Source organism: Hylobates moloch, unplaced genomic scaffold (genome assembly GCF_009828535.3).
Source record: "Hylobates moloch isolate HMO894 unplaced genomic scaffold, HMol_V3 SCAFFOLD_1, whole genome shotgun sequence".
Lineage (NCBI taxonomy): Eukaryota > Metazoa > Chordata > Mammalia > Primates > Hylobatidae > Hylobates > Hylobates moloch.
The window spans coordinates 38,737,778-38,749,370 of record NW_026652276.1 but is presented as its reverse complement, the minus strand read 5'-3'; the positions used below and the strand labels follow the sequence as shown (position 1 = coordinate 38,749,370).

The 11,593-nt window shown below is 43.7% G+C and overlaps 1 protein-coding gene across 48 annotated transcripts in view; it reads left to right on the top strand.

The window, feature by feature from the left end:
* Nucleotides 1–1,270: 1,270 nt before the first annotated feature.
* The window catches only part of ABI2 (abl interactor 2), a 110,579-nt gene continuing 100,256 nt past the window's right edge, over nt 1,271–11,593 (top strand). For 6 of the 48 annotated variants that reach the window (XM_058439400.1, XM_032754833.2, XM_032754828.2 and 3 more), the window contains exon 1: nt 1,275–1,605. In XM_058439400.1, the coding sequence (XP_058295383.1) occupies nt 1,489–1,605 (117 nt within the window). In that variant the 5' untranslated portion in view covers nt 1,275–1,488. Of the gene's footprint in view, nt 1,606–11,593 lie in introns of all 48 variants that reach the window. The other 42 variants (XM_058439360.1, XM_032754857.2, XM_032754865.2 and 39 more) reach the window with 15 other exon arrangements.

Here is an 11,593-nt window from a genome sequence, read left to right as displayed (position 1 = left end):
TCCTGACCTCGTGATCCGCCCGCCTCGGCCTCCCAAAGTGCTGGGATTACAGGCGTGAACGACCGCGCGCGCCCGGCCTAAAGTGATTTTTTTTGAAAGTGTAAGTTTCCTCATTATCTTAATGAAAAAAATTCACTGTAGGAGGGCCAAGAGATCACCTGATTAAGAACAGTGTTGAAACAATGGATCTTGTTCTAACTACACAAGTCTAAGATGGTACTGCCTGGAGTCAACTTTGATTTTCCACAGCACAAATAACGGTCATGGCTTCATATCTCAGCAATGGTCAGGAGTTTTAGTTTTTCCAGATTACATTGTGTGGGGTAGTCGGATTTAGAAAAACAAGACACAGTATCTGGAGAATAAAAGCAGAATTACAACTCGGCAAGAGCAAAATTATCTGCCTTGAATTTTTGTAGCACTTAATGTTTTTTCAAGGTGTTTTCACAATAAACGTTGATTTTACCTATGTAACAGCCCTGTGAAGAAGGCAATTACTACAAGCAAAATCGTTTTCAAAATTTTAAATACTGAATCCATGAATAGGAAAAAGGACAGCGAAGTTGATAGCATTACAGAAATGACAGAAAAGGTTGTGAGTGAGGAAGCGAATCGTAGAAATGGCAAACATAAAAGGCTGAGGCCCACGGCACCGCAAACCAGAAGAGAAAGGGGCTAACCTGGCAGGGGAGAACGCCGTTAGTAGGGAAGTGCAAAGAGGCAGGAGCGCAGGAAAGCTGGGGTCAGGAAACTGCAATTCACTGCAACAAAGAGGATGAGGTCAAATTTGAGAAAAATGAAGTCAGGTGGCATTGAAAGCTGCGTGAAAGTTTGTTTTATTCCTGCCCTGTTGAGGTGTGATCTTTCACAGAGGAGGGTCCCAAGAGTGGAGGCTGTGCCCTCCTTCGGCCTCCTGTCAGCAGCAGAGGGACAAAAGCCTCGAGAAGTTCCCCAGGCCGATGACCTCCATGGGGACAGAGCCGAGATGAGTCCCGGAGGGAGCCGGCGGGAAGCCAGCAGAGCAGGGTGGTGTGTTCCCGCCGGGCTAACAAAGGCCGCCGGGAGGTGGGGGCTTCTCCAGCCGCTCCAGGGGCAAGCGGGCGGCGGAAGGGTTAACTGCGCCACCAACTCCCGCACGCACCCCGGCCCCTACCCCGGCCGTCGCTAGGAGACGCCGGAAGTGGGGGAGGGGCCGGCGGCGCGGGCGAGGGTGGGAATCTTTTTCGGGCTCCCGGGGGCGGAGGGAGTGGAGCGCGCGTGCGCGCGCCCGGCCGTCCGTCGCAGCGGTGACCGTCCTCGCAGTCCGTCTGCTCGCGCCCCGCCCCCGTCGCCCCCTCCCCTGTCGCGTGCTGGGGCTGTTTCTCGCTCCTCCCGAGTTACCGCCGCCGTCACCGCCGCTCCTCCTCTCCCGGTCCTGGGTTTCCCTGGCGCTGCGGCCGCCGCTCCCTCTGCGACCTGTATGAGGAGGAGGAGGAGGAGGATGTGAAGATGGCGGAGCTGCAGATGCTGCTGGAAGAGGAAATCCCGGGGGGCCGCCGGGCCCTCTTCGACAGCTACACAAATCTGGAACGGGTGGCCGATTACTGCGAGAACAACTACATCCAGGTGCGAAGCATCCCCCGCTGGGGCGCGTCGGGCCTCGGGGCGGTGAGGGGCGCGTAGGGGGACCCCCGCGTCGGGGGCTGCGCGCCTCGGGGCGTGGGGCCGAGGCCGCCGCGGGGACACGGCCTGGCGGAGCCCCCGATGGGGGTGGGGAGCTGGGTGAGGGCTGGGGCTGGTGAATGGGTGGGAATTCTCGGCTGGAGAAACTGTATTTTTAAAACCTTTTAAAAAGCGGTGAAGCAGTTCTCGGCGTGGTGCGTGTGTCGCGTCCCGCCTCCTCGCCGCTCCCGCCCTCGGCCGCCCCCGCACTCCGCGCGGGTCAGCGTTCCGGATGGCGGAGGGGGCGGAGAGTGGCATTTTCTGTTTGACAGAATCCTGCTCCGCACCTTAGGGTAGGGGTGTCGCGGGTATTGACGGGTTACCTCCATCCCCCAAATTTTGGACGATTTTTAAGTGGCTATCTTGCTGCAAAGTGAAGTGCTTCAGGCTTCAGTTTTCTGTTCCTGTGAATGCTTCAGAAACCCTTAATATTTTATGTTCTAAAGGGGATACGGTAGAAGAGCAGCAGTCTCTTGTTGGAAGTTAATGCCTTTTTTCTCCCTATGGAGAAGGATGATGAGCTGATTCCCCCCTCCTTCCTAGTTCCTTTAGAATAGGCAATTTTCCTAGGGGTGGGAGGAGGACGGACTATGACGGTTTCTTAGAGAGAATTGGGAAGATGAACCTCCTGGTTAAATTTTTTTTTTTTTTTTTTACCGTGATGGATCGTTTGGCACAGGGGCTGATAGTGGTAGCGGCGTGTGTGTGTGGAGGCGGGGGATACTGGATGATATGAGATCCAGCTGCTCCTGGATGAAGCAAAATATTCTGTGGATTAAAAAAAATCTTTCTTTAACAATTACTTGAAAGGATGGCAGGTTAAAATGCACAGTGCAAAATCCAAAATCTTTTTCCTTTTTTTATGGTTATTTTGAATTATGGGTTCTGCCTCCATTTTTTTTTTCTTTCCCATTTAAATTCTCTTGGGATAAAGATGGAAATGGAAGCAATATGTTAAACTGTTTCTTCACAGTCCTTTTTTTTTTTTTTTTTCCTTTTTTCTTGCTCCCACCTCCGTCTCTCCAGGGATCCTTCTTTTTTCTTTTCTTTTTGAGAGACAACCTGGATCTGTAGTCCAGGTTGGAGTGCAGTGGCGCGATCTCGGCTCACTGAAACCTCGGCCTCCTGGGTTTGAGCAATTCTCATGCTTCAGCTTCCCGAGTAGCTGGGACTACAGGCGCCCGCCACCACAGCCGGCTAATTTTTGTATTTTTAGTAAAGATGGGGTTTCACCATGTTGGCCAGACTGGTTTCGAACTCCTGACCTCAAGTCATCCACCCACCTCGGCCTCCCAAAGTGCTGGGATTATAGGCGTGAGGCACCTTTCTTAACATTAGCTATATAGGAAAGCATTTTCATGTCTTAGTGTAAATTTTAAAAAACAGGTGTTACAATTTTATAGGTTCGTAAATTTTGTAATGGCCACATTGTTGATCACGGAAGTGAGATTTCGTTTCATTAGACATACTATTATCTTGTAGACAACATTTGTATTTGAGAATGAACCACTGTATAAACCTGTTTCCTCGAAAGAGGCAGTCGAGTATGGCTACTAGGAAAGGAATGTAGGCAAGATTAATACAAAAAATTACAAATGTCCACTTGTAAGGTACTTTGCTGATACAAGTGGGGTAGAAAAGATTCAGAAGTTCAGGCCTGGGCGATAAGAGTGAGACTACATCTCAAAAAAAAAAAAAAGGTTCAGTTTCTCAATTTTTCGCTAAAATTGAAGGTCTTTTATGGCCTAGAACTGTGTGAGGGGTGGATGGTACATACCTAGTAGGAGAGGCTGATCTTGGAGGAAATTAATACCATGTAGTTAATTTACACTCTCTAGTGCACTGCTGGTACCAAGGAGGACTGGAGGAAGCAATGCTGTTCTGAGGGAATTCACAATCTCTAGTAGAGGCAAAACCTAAAGGAATGAAGTGGTAATTCCATTGCCTTGTGCAGCATATTATGGGGAAAGAGTTGCAGGTCAGAAGAGAAACTGAGGGTGGAAAAGTGGATTGCAGTTATTACCAGTAAGAAAAAATAAACAGATTTCTCTCTCTTTTTTGCAAGATGATTTTTTATTGTAATTTGAAGGTACAAGTTCCTCTTAAGTTATAATTGCTATATAAAGGTAAAAGGATAAGGATTATTAAAGCTGAAAGGCTAAAGGAAGCAGCAGTTGTCTTTTTAAATATTTTATACATTTCCTCCAGTTGAAAAGAGAAAAATATTACTACTATCAGTCTCTATTTTAGCAATGGGACTCAAAATTTAGTGTGGTAACATTTTAAAATTTAAAGCATAAATACTGATTAATATTAATTTAATAGAAATGAACTTATATTTTAAAATAGTTTATTTCTTCAATTTAGCATCTGAAGTGTATTTTACACTTTTTCTTTTTTGATTATCATTTATTTTAGGATGCCTTGGGTATATAATTGGTACACTCTGTCAGGATGATAGCTCTTACATGATTTGTTGGGAAAGCTGATAAATAGACGTGGTGATAGTGGATTTGTGCTGATCCAGCTGTACATTTGGCTGACCAGCAGGGGTTTTGATGCTGCCTAGACCGTGACCAGCAGGGGTTTTGATGCTCCCTGGACCCCGCAGTAGATGAAAGTTAATTCACAGGATCAGTGATCAAATGGTCAATTTAGCCTTTTTTTTTTTTTTTCCTGAGACAGAGTCTCGCTCTGTCGCCCAGGCTGGAGTGTAGTGGCGCGATCTTGATCTCTGCTCACTGCAACTGCTGCCTCTTGGGTTCAAGCGATTCTTCTGCCTCAGCCTCCCGAGTAGCTGGGACTACAGGCGTGTACCACCATGCCTGGCTAATTTTTGTATTTTTAGTAGAGATGGGATTTCCCCATTTTGGCCAGGCTGGTCTGGAACTCCTGGCCTCAGATGATCAACCTGCCTTGGCCTCCCAAAGTGTTGGGATTACAGGTGTGAGCCACCGCACCTGGCCAATTTAGCCTTATAATAGCATCATGTCTTAGCCACTAGCTTGAGTTAACTAGCCCAACACTCATTTTATTGTGTGGAAATGTAATTTTTGCCTATAAAGTAGAAAAAAAATCTGTTTATCATATGTAATAAGTGTTTTTGCTCAGTGTTCTTTTTTTTTTTTTTTTTTGAGACGCAGTCTCACTCTGTCGCCCAGGCTGGAGTGCAGTGGCGTGGTATCTGCTCACTGCAACCTCTGCCTCCTGGGTTCAAGCGATTCTCCTGCCTCAGCCTCCCAAGTAGCTAGGATTACAGGCACGCACCACCACACCCGGCTAATTTTTGTAGTTTTAGCAGAGACAGGGTTTCACCATGTTGGCCAGGCTGGTCTCGAATTCTTGACCTCAGGTGATCTGCCTGCCTTGGGCTCCCAAAATGCTGGGATTACAGGGATGAGCCATCGTGCCTGGCCTGTGTTCTTAAGTAAGTGGTTTTATGCCTAGGAACATCAAAACATTTAAGGTAAATAACATTCTAAATGTGGATTATATGAAAATTGAGCCAAGGAAGGGAAATAATTGTGCTGTCCTGAAAATCATTGTAGTCTGTTTAAATTGTTTGTGTCTTAGGAAAGTACCCTTCAGAGGCTGGGCACAGTGGCTCATGCCTGTAATCCCAGCACTTTGGGAGGCCAAGGTGGGCGGATCACGAGGTCAGGAGATCGAGACCATCCTGGCTAACACGATGAAACCCTGTCTCTACTAAAAAAAAAAAAAAAAAAATTAGCCAGTTGTGGTGGCAGGTACCTGTAGTCCCAGCTACTTGGGAGGCTGAGGCAGGAGAATGGCGTGAACCCAGGAGGTGGAGGTTGCTGCGAGTCAAGATTGTGCCACTGCACTCCAGCCTGGGCGACAGAGCGAGACTCCGTCTCAAAAAAAAAAAAAAAAAAAAGGACCTTTCAGAAATACAATCAGCATTAGGAGTGATCAGATAATTCCTGTATTGAAATACACATACAGACACACACACATACACACACACACAAAATCTACAAATAGAGCAGGGTTGTAAATAGCTGTTTTCTAGGTTACTCATGCAGTTAACATTAGAAATTAAGGCCAGGAGCAGGCTCATACCTGTAATCCCAGCACGTTAGGAGGCCAAGGCCAGTTGATGGCTTAAGCCCAGGAGTTCGAGACCGGCCTGGGAACATGGCAAAACCCCTTCTCTACAAAAAAAAAAAAAAAAAAAAACAACTAGCCAGGCCTGGTAGCATACTTGTAGTCCCACATACTCAGGAGGCTGAGATGGGAGGATCACCTGAGCCTGGGAGGCGGAGGCTGCAGTGAGCCATGATCCCACCACTGCACTCCAGCCTGGATGACAGAGTGAGACTCTGTCTCCAAAAAGATGTTTAAAAATGTTTTTTTGTTTTTTGTTTTTTTTTTTTTGAGATGGAGTTTCGCTCTTGTTGCCCAGGCTGGAGTGTAATGGCACGACTTTGGCTCACTGCAACCTCTGCCTCCAGGGCTCAAGTGATCCTCGTGCCTCAGCCTCCTGAATATTTGGGATTACAGGCACACGCCACCACACCTGTATAATTTTTGTATTTTTAGTAGAGATGGGATTTCACCATGTTGGCCAGGCTGGTCATGAACTCCTGATCTCAGGTGATTGACCCATCTCAGCCTCCCAAAATGCTGGGATTATAGGCGTGAGTCACCATGCCTGGCCTAAAAAAAAATTTTTTTTTTTTTTTTTTTTTTTGAGATGGAGTTTTGTACTTATTGCCCAGGCTGGAGTGCAGTGGTGCGACCTCAGCTCACTGCAACCTTTGCCCCCCGGATTCAAGTAATTCTCCTGCCTCAGCCTCCCGAGTAGCTGGGATTACAGGTGTGTGCCAACACGTCCAGCTAATTTTTGTAGTTTTGGTAGAGATGGGGTTTCGCCATGTTGGCCAGGCTGGTCTCAAACTCCTGACCCCAGATGACCCACCCATCTCGGCCTCCCAAAGTGCTAGGATTACAGGTGTGAGCCACTGCGCCTGGCCCCCTAAGAGTCATTTTTAATAAAAATTTAGATAGTTTCGTTATTCTAACCTCTAGAAAATGGGATAGTCAAAATATTTTTTTCTAAAATATGATAAACAGGTATAACTACAGTTTGCTGATATTTATCAGATTGATTTTATTTCTTGCCTATACAAAGGATTTAGTAGTTGGTAGAGACTTTTTTTTTTGAGATACATGTAAGACCCGTGTGTCTTTTCTTCATTTATTAATATACACATCTAGGCCGGGTGCGGTGGCCCACGCCTGTAATCCCAGCATTTGGGGAGGCCGAGGCAGGCACATCACGAGATCAGGAGATCGAGACCATCCTGGCCAGCATGGTGAAACCACGTCTCTACTAAAAATACAAAAATTAGCTGGGTATGGTGGCGTGTGCCTATAGCCCCAGCTACTTGGGAGGCTGAGGTGGGAGAATCACTTGAACCTGGGAAGCAGAGGTTGCAGTGAGCCAAGATCATGCCATTGCACTCCAGCCTGGGCGACAGAGCAAGACTGTGTCTCAAAAAAAACAAAAATTACACATATAATGCCTAATATGTTTGAAGGTGTCCAGGAATTAAAAATGTTTTGGTTAACTTGGAATCTACGTTTTTACAAATAGAAGAATTTTTATTACAGTGTAGTTGCCTTAATGTTTAGGTAGATGAAATAACTCCCTATTTGTTTTTTTATTATTTTATTTTATTTTTTTGAGACGGAGTCTTGCTCTGTCCCCCAGGCTGGAGTGCAGTGGCGCGATCTCGGCTCACTGCAAGCTCCGCCCTCCGGGTTCACGCCATTCTCCTGCCTCAGCCTCCCAAGTAGCTGGGACTACAGGCGCCCGCCAACACGCCCGGCTAATTTTTTGTACTTTTAGTAGAGACGGGGTTTCACTGTGTTAGCCAGGATGGTCTCGATCTCCTGACCTCGTGATCCGCCCACCTTGGTCTCCCAAAGTGCTGGGATTACAGGCTTGAGCCACCGCGCCTGGCCAACATAACTCCATATTTGTTACTTTCCTGAAATCTGAAAAGCCAACTTATTGATATGTACATTTTTCTTTTTGTTAGATAAAAGTTACTGATTTTTGTGAGTGACAGTTCACATAGATGCATAGTAAAATCTTATTGTTTGGATTAAGAGTAGAATGATCCCATAATATGGATTTACTCAAAAGAGAAGAAATTAAGAATTTACCTTAAATTTTTACCTGAAATATTTTTGAACAATAGGAGACATATTAGTAGCTTTCCTTTTCTTCTCTTAATCAACGTGGATACTCCCAGAGTTCACTAAAACCTTCATGAGAGGTTTACAAGGGGATATTGTCAGTCAATTTCATAAAAAGTAATTACTAAAATGATATAAAGATTTAAAATTTTTATTTAATAAAAATCATTAGAATACATGCTTATTGTTGAAAAATTATTAGAAAATACAAGTAGGTATTATGAAAGAAATAGAAAATTGCCTGATCATCTTGAATATATATCTGGTACTCATACTTTTAAATCTTTTTTGTATGCACAACTATATATCAATATTTTTGTAGAAATGAGTTTATGTTCTATATTCTATATCTTTAAAAGAAACTTTTAAGGATGCTGGGCTTGACTTTCTTTTTAAATGGATGTCATATAGTATATTGGGAGGAGGTTGGTTATATTTATAGGTCGAGTTCTGTATGTTCTTGCAAGTGGGAGAATCTTAAAATACCTAGAATGAAGGAGACAGAGGTCAATTGAGAGTAAGGAGACTGAGTAGAATTTGGGAGACTGAATTCCCCATAGATTAAGATGTCTCAACTCATTTGAAGTTGATCAAGGCTTACCATTCCTCAAGAAATTAGTCCCTAACCCTCAGCAGAGACATTTGGTGAATAGATTTTCAGTGACAAATCAGTCATCCTCAAGACCTTTGACAGGATTGCAAAAACAGGCTAATTTATATTTGAGCCCCTTGCTCTTTTAAACATTTTGTCATTTGTACACTTCCTACACCTTCTTGTCCAAGAAACTTAAGTGACCTCATAATTTCCGTTATTGATCCAAGAAATCCAGTCTCACCTCATTTCGCCCTTCCTTGAAGAGCTTCCTGGTTCAAAATTGTTCTTTACCAAAATAATTAATAAACTGTTCATTTACTTTTTCTTTTTTTTTTCCTTTTTTTTTTGAGATAGAGTCTCACTCCTTCGCCCAGTTTAGAGTGCAGTGGCGTGATCTCGGCTCACTACAACCTCCGGCTCCTGGGTTCAAGCAATTCTCCTGCCTCAGCCTCCTGAGTAGCTAGGACTACAGGCGCGTGTCAGCATACCCAGCTAATTTTTGTATTTTTATCAGAGACAGGGTTTCTCCATGTTGGCCAGGCTGGTCTCGAATTCCTGCCCTCAAGTGATCCACCTGCCTTGGCCTTACACAGTGCTGGGATTACAGGTGTGAGCCATCGTGTCCAGCCTCATTTACTTTTTCTTCTTACCTTGGTGTGGGTAATGTGAGAATGTATGATAGGTTTACTTTATTTAGAGTCATCTTTTCTCACCCAGAGAATAATATATAAACCAAATTGATTTACTTATGTGTAAAATATGTAGTAGAGATTTTTTGAGCATGAGGTGCTTTTGGTGTTACTTTTTCTTTTAAAATGCAGGGAATTTAATAGTATGCAGTTTCAGTGTGTGTAAGGTAATCTTTTGGTGGATGAAATATATTTGGTGGATGAATATGCTGTGATTTGCTTACACCCACCCCAAATCCATTTTGCAGCACCCTACTCACTCTCCAGAGATTCTGGGAAAAAAAAACAATAGAGAAGACAAAGCCAATCTAGACACCATTTGACTCTACCTTGTGAATATTCTGAAAGTTACATTAGGCTAGTTGTAGATTTTTTTTTTTTTTTTTTTTTTTTTTTGAGACAGAGTCTCTGTCGCCCAGGCTGGAGTACAGTGGTGCGATCTCGGCTTACTGCAACCTCTACCTCCTGGGTTCAAGCAATTCTCCTGTCTCAGCTTCCCGAGTAGCTGGGATTACAGGTGCACGCCACCACACCTGGCTAATTTTTGTATTTTTAGTAGAGACGGGGTTTCACCATATTGGCCAGGCTGGTCTCGAACTCCTGACCTTAGGTGATCCGCCCGTCTCGGCCTCCCAAAGTACTGGGATTACAGCGTAAGCCACCGTGCCTGGCCTAGTTGTAGACTTTTGATAGCTTATGGTTGAATTTTTATGGGCTTGGTTAATAGATTGGATTCATGAAGTAGTGTGTAGGGCGACACATTCTATTTTGGATTTTTCATTTACTTTGTGTTTCCTTCCAGATACGAAGCTCCTAGAAGATGGAGTCATTTCTTAAACATTTCTATATTTTCCCATTAGCTGTAGGATGTTCTACATATAGCAGCCACTCATTAAATAGTTGCTGAATATAAGAAATACAGACTTGAATATGCAAGAGCCTATGCACTGAATTATTTTTATTTTGTTACTTTATTTTATTTTATTTATTTATTTTTTTGAGACAGGGTCTCACTCTGTCACTCAGGCTGGAGTGTAGTAGCACGATTATGGGTCACTGCAGCTTGCACTCCCAAGCTCAGTCTTCATACTTCAGCTCCCAAAGTAGCTGGGACTACAGGCTTGTGCCACCATGCCCAGCTAATTTTTTTTGTTGTTGTTGTTAGAAATGGGATCTCACTATGTTGCTCAGGCTGGTCTTGGAACACCTAGGCTCAAGCAATTCTCCTGCCTTGGCTTCCCAAAGTGCTGGGATTACAGCTGTCAGCTGCCATGCCTGCCTTAAATTATTTTACAAGTAGGATATACTTACCTGTAAATTTACCTTGCAAGTTTTTTCCTATTTGATTTTTTGGTGACATTTATGTTCTGTAAAGTTTTGCAGTACTTTTCATATTTGTATAGTTCATGCAAGGAACATAGTTTTGCTTTTTTCTTCTTAAACAAGTAATATACTTTGTAGAAAATTTGGATGATGTAACGGCTTTGTTTTGAATCATTTACAACATGAATTTTTTCTCATTTGATTTTTAAAGTCAGGTTTATTGAGGTTTAATACATATATGGTACAAGTCACCCTTTTTAGGTGTAAAGATTTATGAATTACAATAAACTTACATAGTCATGTAACCACCACAATGTAAAATTTTCCTTGTACCCTCTGTAGTCAGTCCTGTCCCTCCACTACTAGCCTTTGGTAAACACTGATATATTTTCTGTCCCTCTAGTTTTTGCCTTTTCCAGAATGCCATATAAAGGGCATTATATAGTGTGTAGCCTTTTGTGTTTGACTTCTTGGTACTAGAAGTCCTAATACATTTGAAAATCACCAGTGTTATTGTGTTTTGTCAGTACTTTATTCCTTCTTATTACTGAGTTATATTCTAGAGTTTGAAAGAATCATAATTTGTTCATCGGTTCACCAACTGATGGATTTCTGGATTGTTTCTAGTTTTAGGCAGTGGTGAATACGGCTATAAACATTTGTATACAGGTGTTGGTGCAACCTAAGTCTTCACTCTTTTGGGTAAATTTAAGGGAACAGATCCACTATTGTACCCTGGTGACAGTGGATATATCCACATAGGCTGCATAGGCCAGCGCTTGAACTGCGTCTGATCTGAATCTTGGCTGAGCACTTTGTGATCCTCTTGGAATATGAGATTATGGGAAGTTTGTGAGGACCTTATGTGAAGCCCTTTCTCAATCTCTTCATCTGCCGAGGAGGCTGTACATGATAACAGTGCCTCATTACCTCCTGGTTCCGATGAGATGAGGCTCTCTGTTGGTACCCTTTTAGGTAGTAGCTGCAGGCCATAAGACTGTAGTTGCAGCATGGCATTGGCTCCTCCGCAACAGAGTGTCATATCTATGTTGTAGTTACC